The sequence below is a fragment of the Elephas maximus genome, chromosome 12, assembly GCF_024166365.1.
Source record: "Elephas maximus indicus isolate mEleMax1 chromosome 12, mEleMax1 primary haplotype, whole genome shotgun sequence".
In the NCBI taxonomy this organism is placed as follows: Eukaryota; Metazoa; Chordata; class Mammalia; order Proboscidea; family Elephantidae; genus Elephas; species Elephas maximus.
This window is the reverse complement of record NC_064830.1, coordinates 5863547-5877635: the sequence shown is the minus strand read 5'-3', so window position 1 is coordinate 5877635 and position 14089 is coordinate 5863547. Positions and strand designations below refer to the sequence as shown.

At 40.4% G+C, this 14089-nt stretch overlaps 1 protein-coding gene across 1 annotated transcript in view; it reads left to right on the top strand.

Annotated features, from left to right (window-relative positions):
• DLGAP2 (DLG associated protein 2) overlaps positions 1–14089 on the top strand; it is a 1098241-nt gene that overhangs the window by 1027758 nt on the left and 56394 nt on the right. Inside the window, exon 8 of the mRNA XM_049904665.1 lies at positions 4210–4429. Coding sequence (XP_049760622.1) covers positions 4210–4429 — 220 coding nt within the window. The remainder of the gene's footprint in view (positions 1–4209; positions 4430–14089) is intronic.

Below are 14089 nucleotides of genomic sequence, written 5' to 3'. Positions count from 1 at the left end.
CGTGAAGGAGGCGGTACTGGGAGCCGGAAGAGCAGCACTTAACAGGAACACGTCCCTCACCCTCATTATAGAAAAGATACTTGCCTTCCTCACAGTTTTAGATCATGCCCTTATTTTCCCGTTATCTCTTTTCTTCTCATTTGTCTTGTAAAAAGCTCTTTTCCTATGGTTGTAGCCTCTCATATTTGTCTTTTAAATGTCATCTGTCATGACCTTCAAGAAGCCCCAAAACCAAAAAACCAAACCAGTTGCCGTCATGTCAATTCCAAGTCATGACGACCCCATGTGTTTCATGGTAGAACTGTGCTCCCTAGGATTTGCAATGGCTGTGATCTTTCAGAAGCAGATCCCCAGGCCTTCCTTCCGGGGCTCCCTTGTGTGGATTTAGACCGCCACACTTTTGGTTGGTAGCTGAGCATGTTAACCACAGGGACTCCCCAAGAAGCCCACCCTTGGCCTTAGTTAGAGCACTTTGCTGCAACAAGACAGTTATCTTCATTACCCAGCAGCCTTCACCCTCACCACCTAGAACCCTCTCACTGTACTTCCTCACAGTGCCCTTACTCTCTGGAAGCAGTTCAAGTAATCTTCCTAATTACTTCCAGGTCACAAGGCAAAGTAAGATCCCTGCTCTCACTGCAACGTCAAAACCATGCTGGTCATTTCTACATTTACCCTATTGCCTTAATATCCTCATGGGATATCTATCCTGAGTGAATTTCGCCATGGTTCTAGTTACAGTGTAAAATTATATCCACTTTTCCAAATCCCCGGCAAACTAGGTGAAAAAATCAGCCTTCAGATAACAGATCGTTTCAATATTTCAATCCCCCTCTAGGCCACTATGAGCTCCTTCTCTACCACTTTTTATTTGTTTAGTGGAGGAGTGAACTTCATCTCTAGAACCTCAGTAGGAAGTTTATGTAGCTGGAAGCATAGCCACGTGGCCCTTCCTGATATTTCAGGCTTTTGTTTATACAACACACGGAGAAGTTTAGCAGCATCTCTTCTTCAAGAAGGGAGAACAGATGGGCCCGCAGTGAACTTGCAGAAGAGTTTCTACTGACAACTTCTGTCAGGGCTGCTGGCAAAGGCTGGTGACATCACTCATTAATTGGCCTTTTCAAGCTGTCTAACCTGCAGTGTTGACATAAATGACATAAAATGATCTAAGACTTTTGGTAAAATTCTGCACAAGTGAAAGCTTAGATTGAAAGAAACCTGTAGTCCCAAAGATGTTGTCCTATTTTCACACCAGTGTCAATGTTTCTGATGCATTTTACTCACTAGGTACCTGAGGCTGCTATGATGGCAGTGTCTTGGTTCTGTCTGTGCCCTGAGTTTGTCTGTACCTATCCAAGATCAGAAATTCTCAAACTGTTCAGTTGATTGCAGTCCCCCATTAATTTTTCTCTGGCCTTTTATGCTGGCACAACCTAAAGCCTTTCTCTGTCTTACTCTTTGGCTTGGCAAGTAGTCCTGTCCTTTCCTTCCCCTCAGCGCCCTCCTCCAGGATCTCTAGAATCAGTGACTGAGTTATCCTCACTCAGCACCTTAGAATGAAAGCAGCCATTTTTCTAGCATGTCAGTAATATTTCGGTAAAATCAGAGAAGTCCATATACAGGTCTTCAAATTATAGCTGGTCACAGATAATAGTATTCTGTTGTCTCTTTTCAGAGAAGAGTCTGATTCTTTTGCCCTGCTTTTACTCTGTGAGCAATTATAGGAAAAAAAAACAAATCTGGCTTTAAGAACAACACATTTTTTATTTATCTGCAAGCATAATTCATGGGCTTCAGAAAATTGTTGGTGCTTTGGACCCTCGTGCAGGCTGTTCAGATATTGCTAAGGTGAATGCAAAAAGAACAAGAAGAGAAATAATCATTTCTTCATTCTCAAATTTTTAAGACGAAGGAAGGGAGGAAAGAAGGAAGAGAGGTTGTGGGGAGAGAGAGTGGAGGGAGGGAGGGAAAGAGAGAGAGAAGGGAAAGAACTGGCATAAAGATTTTGAAGTAGGGACAAACATAGAGAAGTAAACATATGCTTACGGAACTTGGAGATAGTCTTTGGATAAAGACATGTACAGGTTTTTGTGGAACCTGGGGTCGGGGGGGCTACGTCTCACCCAGCTGGGGCACTAGGGAGGGTCACCACCTGGAGAAGATTACATCCTAACTAGGTCTGAAGGGTGTTGAAGAGGGAACCAGGTAAAAAACGGGGAAAGAACATCCCAGCAGAGGGAGCAGCCTGTTCAAATTCAGAGGCCTGGGAGAAAAGATTGTAGTTTGGGAGCCGCATTATTTTCATATGACTTGAGCGTATGGTCCAATTAAGAAATGTGCGGAGGAATAAGCCTGGAGAGGTGGGCAGGGGCAGGATCGTGAAGGGCCTTGCTGAGGAATTGGCCGTGCTAAGGCGTTTGTACTTAGCTTGAAGGCTGGGTGCCAGTGAAAAATTGTAAGCGATGGGATGACACCATTAGATTTGGTAGACCAAGAGACAGAGACTGCTGAAATAGACAAGAGGCAGCTGTAATAATGTGGCAGAGAAGTGGACATGGCCAGAGCAGAGAAGGTCAACTGGAATGGTTGGTGGTAGCAGAATAGATGTGAAGTGGAGAATCAAAAAGACCCATGACCAGCTGGATACAGAGGATGGGGTAAAAGGGGCATCAAGAATGATTCCTGGGTTTCTAGCTTAGGCTTCTCTGCAAGCCCATGGCAAGAGGGAAGAGGCGAGGAGAATATCTGGAGGGGGAAAATGAAACTGCATAGTAGGCCCACCGTAGGCAAGATTATAGGTATTATTACAGGTACTATTCCCCGTGGCTTCTTTCCTTAGCCCTGCTTCTACTCTTTTTACTTCGTGTGTCCTTTCCTCCAGAGCCCCAGCCTTATCTTATCAGTTTCATAAACACTTATCCACCTGTGTATATACATCTGAACATTAAAATACACACGAGTGATATATCCATAGTAAGTGAGTAATTGGAAGCAAATCATTTATCAAAATTCCATTCAACCAAACTGAGTAAATCATTCGCTTAGAGCAACTGGTTTCTGTCTGTGCTGAACCAGGGGGCGCCTTGCCCTTACGTCTGTGAGCAACTACCTGTCACCAGCCCAGCTTCAGTTTTTCATTCCTAAAATTCTCGTCCCTTTTCCTGCTCCGTTTTCTTCATCCTTGTCTGTACAATATGTCACTCTATTGGATTTCCATTCAAAATTTCTAGATTTGACTCATGAGAAATACATAAGTATTACCATCTGGAATGCTCCAGGAAAGTATGTCCTCCACAGTCATGCACCCTCAGCAAAGGCCCTTCAACTAGCCTGATGGTCACACCCATGCATACATATAAACCGGAGATCCCTCCACTGTCCAAAGGCAGGATGATTTTTTTTTAATACAGTTGGAACTTTTAGGTTCCAAGGGTGACTCTACTGATGAGGATTAAATCGCAGCCTTGCAAAGAATTACTTTATCTGCTAAACTGTCAAAGTGTGTATGCTAATCTCTCATGCTAAAGGAGGGGAAAAAATGTGAAATTTAGGTAGATGCGACTTACTGTGTACAGACAGATTTGGTCCTGGATTTATGGTCCTGTCACACATGGAGTTGCTATGAGTTGCAATCAACTCGATGCCAACGGATTTAGTTTAGTTATTTGTTTCTTTAATGGTGAGAAGTATGTTAGTTTATATGCCAAGTTATGTATTAGTTTGAATGACAAGTGGATGCAGACTCTCATATCTTTTAAAAGAACTGAAGATAGCTTATGGCACTTAAGTGTTTATTTACATACTCTCAATACCTGGAGTTGTCTGTGCTGTAAATAGCTTGGGAAGGTGAAGGAGTCACTTGGGGAAAAGGGAGGAGGGAAGGACTAATATTTTGAACACTTCGTTTGCACCAGATTCTTTGCTAAACTTTTAAATGCACTCTCTCTCTCAGCAATAACTCTGCCTGACATAGGTTTTCATCAACATTTTGGAATTCACTACTTACTTTAGTGTTTAGTAAGAAATAACCCAATAAACTATTCCCCGAGCTCAACACATTCCTCAATCTGATTTCAGATTAATTATGCTGAAGATATAAGACTGTAAATGACTATGGCGGCATGAATTTTAACCTCCGCTTGTCCTTTTATAACGTGGTTGACACTGTCTGGACCTCGGTTTTAAGTGTACTGTTGATTATTCTAGATGAGTGAAGCTGAGATCAATGGGCAGTTTGAATCGGTGTGTGAATCCGTCTTTAGTGAAGTTGAATCTCAGGCCATGGATGCCCTTGACCTTCCTGGATGTTTCCGAACAAGGAGTCACAGTTACCTTCGGGCCATTCAAGCTGGTTACTCCCAAGACGATGAATGTATTCCTGCCATGACATCCTCTGACATCGCCTCAACCATCAGGTCAACAGCAGGTAAAAGAATGCCCTTTCTGTCCTTGGTTGTGGAAAACTTACAGGTGTATTTGAGGCTTTATCCTAGAGGAAGCAGAGTGCACCTGTACCACAGGTAGAGTTTACTACCCAAACATCGGATCACTTCTGCAAATTGCATTGGTTCTATCGTCACATTTTCAATGGTGTTTGAAAACATTTGTTTCATAGATTACCTTTTTGTCTCCTAGAGTGTAATCTGTTAATTATTAAGGTTCTTCAAAATGATCAAGTGTATCCAGACTTACCAGTCTGACAGAGACTGGGGGAACACCCAAGACAGTGGCCCCCGGACGCCCTGCTAAGGCAGAACTGAAGCCCTAGCCTCAAAGGACTTGTCCACCTTTGAGCCGAAGATTAGACAGGGCTATAAAGCAAACAATAACACACATAAAGAACGTGCTTCTTAGTTTAATCAAGTATACGAGACCAAATGGGCAACATCTGCCCAAAAGCAAAGATGAGAAGGCAGGAAGGGACAGGAAACCTGGACACAGGCAATCTGAGGTGTAAATGGAAATGGGGAGAGTGCTGACACATTGAGGGAATTGAAACCAATGTCACAAAACAATTTGTGTATAAATCTTTGAATGAGAAACATATTTGCATAGTAGGCTTTCACCTAAAACCCAATAAAAAATTATTAAAAAAAAATAATCAACTGTAGCTTTTGTAAAGTTTTGTATGGGAGAACATTTTTAAACTGCTGCCGTTTGGAAGGTGATCCTGTTTTAAATGTTAACGTTTAGGAGGTTGAAGTGAAATTCCAGGTTGTCAGGTAATGACTCCTAGGCCCCTCCTAGTGGTGTCCAGCTGGACCTCTGTGCATGGTAAGCAGATCTATAAACATGACTGATGGCTGTGCAGCAAACCAATCGTTAATGTAAATTCACTAATAGTCATGTAGGGCCCCAAGGAATCTATGTCACCATTTCCTCAATTCTTATGGAAAACCAAACCCACTCTTTGAAAATTTACCACCTAAGCTAAATATCACTGCCTGATATTTTATGGCACTATTATTATTTATATAATGCAATAAATATGCATGGCCTCAAGAAACCCATAAAATATAGCAAGCAATAAAAATTTTCCATGCTACATATAAAAGCTAAGAAGCTAAGCTATGAAATGGGGTTGGTTGAAGAGTGAGGTGATCTGAATATCTTAAGACCTGGAATACTGCAGAAGCATCAAAGGAATGTCAGGGGGTAGTTTTGAGAAGAAATAGAATGCACTTTGTTTATGGTAACCAGGGTTAGGAAGCAGAAGACACATAATTGGGAGGGGGCGAAAGCAACGAAGGAAAGCTCCGGAAGGGATGTGTCATTATCCCCATAAATAGATCCTGGTTTTTTGAGTGCTGAAGTTAATAAGAGTTTTAAGCAACTGCCCATTACAAGTTGCAGCCACTGTGTAAAATATACGCTATCATTGAACTTGAAAGGACACCGTTTGATGGGACGGTCCATAGATAGGCGAGCAGATACGGATTTAACCCTTATTCCACAATGGCGCGACTGTAAGATCTTGGGCATGTTAACTTTTCTGAGGTGTTCAAAACAGAAAGGAATAACTATTAATACTGTCTTCAAATATTTTTTTTTCAAGTACATTTAAACATTTTTTTTTTCAAAGACCCCTGTGAACGTGCAATCTTCTTTTTTATGTTGCTCTGTGGCACCTGAGTGGAGGTTATCGCGCTCCTCTGACCACTAAGCCTTGGGATCTCTGTGAAGATGAGCATTGGATCCTGGCATAGGCTGTTTTCAAAATGCAGCCTGTGGTGATGGAGACAGCGGGTGCTAAGGATGTGTGTCCTCTGAACTGGCCAGGGCTGCAAATATTATCCAGGTGCGACCTGGGGGCAGTGTGTGTGTGATCTGGGCCTTAGCCTCAGATTCTCTCCCTAGATGGCTCCTTTCCCTGGGTGAAGGCATAGGTCACCTCTCACGCACTGCCCCTCTGTGAAAAAGAGATGTGATAATAGAGCAAATTAGAAACTTGGGGAAGTAATAAGCTTTACAGTCATTGCATTTTTTAAAAAACAGTGTAAGAGATCATTAGTGATCTATGCAGCCAATATTTGCTGAGTATCTATTCTGAGCAGGTGCCAATTAAGTGTTTTATGGCCTTCGGAAGTGCTCTGAAGCAACAATTACCTAGTAGAAAATGACTTTATTGTTTTTAGAGCTGTCATAATAAAGAATAAAAATAAAACAGAGATTACATGGAGAAAACCTAAGAGCCAGTACTGAACTCAACCCAAAATTCTGATTTATGTGTAACTCATTTTTACCTAATACATTTTTGTACTCCCGAAGCGTACGCATCAAATTAATACAAAAAAAAATGCTTATTTTTCAAAGTTTCTATTGTAGCCTGGCTTAGTTATTGAATTAAAACGTCCTCTAGATTCTATGGGAAGCATCAAAGTTAGAGAAAGATTGAGAATCAAATAGGGGAAGAAATGTAGGCACTGTGACAAACGGAGTGTAGCTGAATTAGAAATTGCCACCTTGAAGAATGTAAGTGCAGATTAATCATGAATTTGTCCCTCTCCCTGTTTTTTTGACAAGGTATTTCCATGTATTTGAAAGTTATAACTTTCTTTTCTTAGAATTAAGATGCTGTACAACAATAGTATATTTAATAAAATGATGAAAATTTTTTTGAAAAATCCCTATCTGGAAAAACATACAAAAATAAAATTATGCAGTAAAACTATGAAAATGTACAGGATGCAAATGCTCACATAGTTGTTGTTATTGAACTTCAGCTTCGATTTGGACTTTCTTGACTGTGAGTCAAAATGGGTGTCCAATACTTTGGATTTAAATACTTCTTACATTTGTATTTAAATACTTGGAAAATCACATACTAACACTAACACTTAATAGCTATCCTTTCTTGACATGTGTGTACGTGTGTGTGTGTGTGTGTGTATGGAGAGAGAAAGAGAGAAATTATTTTAACAAATTGATTTCTCTTATGGGTCTAAAACTAGCTCTTGAAAATAATTTGAGAAAAGTTACTTTCAAAAGCATTTCAAAGTGATTATTTTGAAGAATAACATTCATTTAAATGTTTTCTTTTTGAATGTTTGAAAAACAAAAAAAGCTGGTATTGTTTCACCTTGTATAAATGCAAATGTATAGTTTTAATATTCATATATTAATTAAATCTCAAATGTTTGCATGAAAAGTTTATTAAGAATTTTAAAATATGTGTTAGACATTTTGTTTTAAACATTAACGGGTCAATGCTGCCAGTGAGTGTTTTCCTTGCTCTGCGGGGGCTCAAGTTCATCCATGTTTTTTTGCTCAGCCCTTAAAGGCGTGTGGTGATCCAGCTAAGACAGACTCTTAATCTAATCTCCCGGGAACCCAAACAGGAATCGGATACAACGTGAGGCGATATGACCCACGATCATAAACGCGTCTCCATCCTACTGTTTCTTCCCTTATGAAAAATGCTGCCTGTTGATTAGTGTCCTCTCCTTAAATGAGGTGGTTTTGAAAACATCCAACTTCCATTTCACACATGGTTTCTTTCTCATCTGTGAAATGATTTATCAGGAAGATTTACTTGTCTAAATACGCATTTCACCCGATTTTTCTAGGGAGGGGGTATTATTGATACTGTGGAGGAAAATGCTATGGAATTAGATTATAATGATTTTTCTCTGGGTCAGAATATTTCTCAACGTATGTCACAACTGACTCCAGAAGCCATTAAAACAAACGGAAAATCTGTGCAAAGCGTGACTGAGGAAACAGCTGTAAACTTATTTTTATTTTATAGTTTACATTTCCATAGACACTTGTCTCTCAAGGACAAACAATAATACCCAATTTCCAAAACAGACATTTGCTAGACGCATATGAGAAAAAGTATTGCTATATTTCCGTACCTTAAATTATTAGAGGTAGGCTAAACATTTTTCTTTACTTCGATTTTTTTCATACTGTGATTTGTTTCTGTTTTTTTTTAAGTTTACTTCTCGACCTGTCTCAATTTGAAGAACTAGGACTGTGTATTTAATCCTCTCATTTAAGGATCTAAACCTAGAAATGAAAAAGAGCATTTTGCCTAATTTCATCTTTAAATGATGCGTGGTGTTTCACGTGTTAGTGCCTGGTAAAATTTTTCTCGTGCATTGAATGTGTTGCCTCAACCTTTTTTGTTTAGGTGAGGAATTGGCTTGGTCAACTTACTGTGTAATTACTGTGCAAGCATACATGAAGAGATAATGACCTTTTTTTTTAGTTTGAATTTGAAAAGTTGAGAATTTAAATTTACAAGTTGGAAATGGAAGTCAGCTGTCTGTTAATAAAATATTTTGGTCAATAGATTAAAGATAATTTGAAATCATAAAATACCTAAGAACATATTAAGGTGTGTTGGACTACCAGGACCAAACTCATTGCCGTTGAGTAAATCCCAACTCATAGTGACCCCATAGGACAGGGTAGAACTGCCCCATAGGGTTTCCAAGGAGCAGCTGGTAAATTCAAATTGCTGACCTTTTGGTTAGCAGCCAAGCTCTTAACCACTGTGTCACCAGGGCTCCTGGACTACCAGGACACCATTGATAAATTAAGCTGATGGTTCTGGTGCTCTCCTTACCACCCCAGGACAAAGACAAGATGTCTTTACCCCTACTGGTTGGTATGGCTGACAGTGCATCTTTGCGCTCAGCTCTTACTCAGGGACCAATTGTCTGGCTTGTAGATTTTTCCAAACCTTTTGGTTTCTCTCTTCCATGTGCCTTTTACTGAGCATTTAATCATCCTTTCACCCCTGCCCCAGATGGCTGGGGAAGGAGAGAATAAAAGAAGAAGGACTTCAAATCAATATAGGAAAATACTTTTGGAAAAAAAAAAAATCATATCTTTCCTAGAAAATGACCAACTTGAAGTTTTATAAGCCATAAACTCTGGGAAACAGAAGACTCCACTAAAAAATGCCTTCTCCTCAGTCTGTCATTCAAATGTTAGAACTCTACAAATATCCCAAGTTTCTGATGTTAGAAATTGTTGCTTAGAGTGTTAATAAACCAAAGCATTTGATCAGTTTTCCACAGTGTGATGGTTAAGGTTGCGTGTCAACTTGGCTGGGCTGTGATTCTCAGTGGTTTGGCAGTTATGATGTAATTTGGCAGTTGTGTAATGATGTAATCACCTCCATGATAAGATCTGATCTAATGTAATCACTTCCATGACGAGATCCGCTATGAGCAGCCAATCAGTTGAAAGGGAGTTTCCTTGGGGATGTGGCCTGCATCCAATGTATATATGGACTTTCTGACAAAGCTTATTGGCTTTTGCTCTGCTCTGGATCCTGCATTTGGCTTGTCATCATCTGATCTCCGTTCTTGGGACTTGAGCCAACAGCCTGCCATCTAACCTGCTGATCTTGGATTGGTCGGCCTCTGCAGCCTGTGAGTCAGCAGCCTGCTGTCTGACTTGCCAACGCTGGGTTTGTCAGCCCCAGCAGCTACGTGAGTCCGCTACATGAAGCCTCCAGCCTGACAGCTGACCCACGGACTTGGGACTCGCCAGCCTCTACAACTGTGTGAGCCATTTCCTTGATATAAATATCTCTTTCTCTTGCTCTCTTTCCGTATATGTGTGTGTGTGTGTGTGTCAGCACTTGGATTCCACCAGCCGCTCCTTGGAAACCCTATGGGGCAGTTATACTCTGTCCTTTAGGTTTGCTTTGAGTTGGAATCAACTTGATGACAAGTTTGGTTGTTTTTTTAGAGGTTGCCTCACTTCTTTGGCTACTGGCTGTATCACTCTGACCTCTTCTTCCATTCTCTCATCTTCTCTGACTCTGACCCTCCTGCCTCACTTTTATAAGGAACCTTGGGCCCAGTCAGATAATGCAGAATAATGTCCTCATCTCAAGAACCTTAACTTAATCATGTCTGCAAATCCTATTTGCCACGTAAGGTAGCATATTCACGGGCTACACGGATTAGGATGTGGAATCTTGTGTGCGTGTAAGGGGCATTATTCTATCTACTATACTGGGGTTTCAATGAATACTGGCTGAGTGAACGAATGAATGAGATCTTCTCTAAAACTGGGCTAACTGTAAAAGCCGATACCCTCAAACAGAGCTGTTAGGATCATATGTCTCTTCGAGGCACATTAATCTAATCCTTGTAATAAATCCAAGCTCGCTCTGATAATGTAAAACCAAATCCAGTCAAAGCTGCCAGACAGCAGTCTTATGAGAAGGATGTCACCTTGTGGCAAGGTCAAAGACCACACTGATGAAGTCAAGATGTTTTTCTCCACGCTTGTTCAATATCAGACTTTTCTCCTGAACTGTATTGCAGCACAAATCTACATTGTGATTCGAGAAACCTGAAAATAATGACATCATGCAGCAGTCAGTCCGAAAACCTTCTAACTCATGTCTTCCGGGCAGTCCAGGATGTCTCAGTGCTCGTTGTGGTCACCTTTATCTCTTTTTCCTCAGGAACTGCTAGTAATGGTTTCCACGCACCCTGAGAAACCACCCCTAACGGTCTTTACTCTGATAGAAAGCCCAGATCATGTCTGTAAAATATCCCCATTTCCTGAGTCTGAAGTTTAGCAGGAAAGAATTCAAGACAAGGGTACTTTGTCTCTTTTATGATTGTGGCTACAGTGCTAAGATCTTTAAAACTTAGAAAAATGTCTTTGCAGAAGTCTTACTCGGAGCCTCTCCTTTACATCTGCATCTACATTTTAGAAGAAGTTAAGATATGCAACCTAAATGTTAAAAGGTGAAAACTATGAGTGATTTTAATTGCCCTTGGTTTCTTTAAACTAAAGTCAAAGGATTATTTATTACTTTACCTACTTATGCTCTAGATCTGCAGGATAAATCGATGAAAGACAGTCTGTGCCCTCAGGACCAGTGAGAGAGAAAGCAATCTGAGCGTAGGGGTGGGAGGCAGGGACCTAAATTTACCTGGCCGGAGAGTGAAGGAGAAGCTCCGAGAAGAATGAAGAATCAAAAGGGGACAAGGTGGTGGGAAGTGGGACCAGAGACAGTTGGAATGAGTTGTAAAGGAAGAATAGGAATTTATCAGCTCCATTGGTGGTTTTCAAAGGTAAAATATATAACATACATCTCTAGAACAAATATGGTGGGAGTAAATACTATTTTCTTCCCAATTTTCAGAAACAAAGTATTATACATATAAATAGTACATTTATATAAGGAACCTCATATGTAAATTGGAATTACCCAGGTAAGAAGAAATGTATTCATAAAGTTTTTCTCCAAAGATACAGCCTGCTCTTTCCTTCAAAACTACCTGTTTTCGGGTAATTCATCTCCCTCTCTTATAAATACTAGGAAAATAGTATAAATGCCCATATAATCTCCCAAAGTCATAAAGAGTTACTACACAGATGAACTTCTCAAGGTCAGTTAGTTGTAATAGGATTGAAATGAGAACCACAGTTTCCCGACTCATAGTTCAGGGTCTGGACTTTTTTGGTACTTCACAACCATCTGTAACTCACCCTGTAACACCTCCTAACTAAAGTAGTTCAGTTATAGAGACACGCACGTGGAGGTTTAGTCAGAGACCCAGACAGGAAATTCTCTATTTGTCATCAGGATAGTAATGGTGATCGTTTACTGTAAGACAGAATAGTTTAACTTATCGATAATTAAACGAAACTGATCATTTAGTGGTTAAGTGCTCAGCTGCAAACTGACAGGTCGACAGTTCAAACCCACCAGCCACTCCACAGGAGACGGTTGTGGCAGTCTGCTTCATAAAGATTACAGCCTTGGAAACCCTATGGGGGAGTTCTGTTCTGTCCTATATGGTCGCTGAATCGACTGGATGGCAATGGGTATGGGATATTTTGGAATCTAAATAACCAATGGATTGAATGAATGAATGATTTTTAACCAGATTTTAAGATATTAGGGCGAGATGAGCGCTGTCGATTCTGCACCTGGCGCTCCCTCCATTGTCCCCTCCTCCGCTGCAGGACAGATGTTGTCGCTGAGTCCTCAGCACTTCCTGCTCTCAGATCACTGCACGGCTTTCCAACTGGTCTGCGCATTTGATTCTCATCCACTCGCCATCCCATCCTCCACACTGCCTCCAGAATTTTCTTTCTAAAAATACAAACCTGATCCAGACTCTACCCCACATAAAGCCCTTTGTTAGTTTCCTATTACCTAACAAACAAAGACTGTAACCAACCCTTGGCAGGAGTCACAATCTCTGGTCACTGGCCCTGGCCCACCCCTCCAGCCTCCCTCTCACGGCTGCTCCTCTGCCACTTGCTTCCTGTTCCTGAAATTCCCTCGGTCTGTGCCTTTGCAGATGCCATTCACTCAGCCCAACATTTGATCCTTTTTTGTTTTGTTTTTGCTTAATTCTTGGATGTATTTTAAAATGCAGGAATCATTTCTTCTAGAAAGCTGCCACTGATTCACCCTTTATCTAGTTAGTTGAGGTGCCAAGCATAAATTCCTTCCTCCTTACTCCCTGATCAGATGCGTTCCAAAAAAGAGCATATTTATTGAAACAAACAAAAATGCTAATTTTCATTTATTTTTTAAATGCACATCTCCTTCCAAGATAGAGATACTAGATGCCAAAAAGTTTTAGACCAAGGTAGAGAATTGTATTTACTATTTATGTATGCTTAAATTGTCCCATAAATATGTTTGAAATATACAGATACGTGGATTGGTTTTTCTGCCTTAAAAAAAAAATTTTTTTACGGTGTTAATTTTAAAAACACATAATGCTTAATTTTAAAAAGCATTAAACTAAAAACAAATTATTGAAATTCATAAAATTATAAAATATTCTGAGAACATTGAAAGGAAAATACCTTTGCTTTCTCAGAAGGAAAAACAGAACTGTAGCAATGTTTTTAAATCGAATCACTCAGTGGCAGTGTAGTTTTCCTGCATTGCAGTGGAGTGAGGAATATGGATTACATTGGAAATGAGAGGATGTGATCATAAATTTACATCTGAAGTTATTGATTATCCAGATTTAAAATAATTTCACATATGCTACCTTTAAAATGCACTAAAAAAATTATATTTCACTTGTTACTTTTTTAACTTGAAGCTTTCTTTGCTTCATGGGTTCCAAGAAAAACTGAGATGATTAATGTGACATTTTTTGGACTTATACAAAATGGTTTCTTGTCAGGTATTTCCAGATTCTGGAGAATTAGCTTTTAGGACTTTTCCTTTGAAGCATCATACATTCCTCGGGCAAGCTCAGAGGACACGGAAGAGAAGCAGACTTCTTGCTACCTGCGTGTCACTGCCATTACATCTTTCCCATTCTGTACGGAGGGGGTGCTGCCATTACATCTTTCCCATTCTGTACGGTAGGGTTGGCTGCCGTTATGTCTTTCCTATTCTGTACGATAGGGTTGGCTGCCATTACATCTTTCCCATTCTGTAGGGTAGGGTTGGCTGCTATTACATCTTTCCCATTCTGTAGGGTAGGGTTAGCTGCCATTACGTCTTTCCCATTCTGTAGGGTAGGGTTGGCTGCCATTACATCTTTCCCATTCTGTACAGTAGGGTTGGCTGCCGTTATGTCTTTCCTATTCTGTACGATAGGGTTGGCTGCCATTACATCTTTCC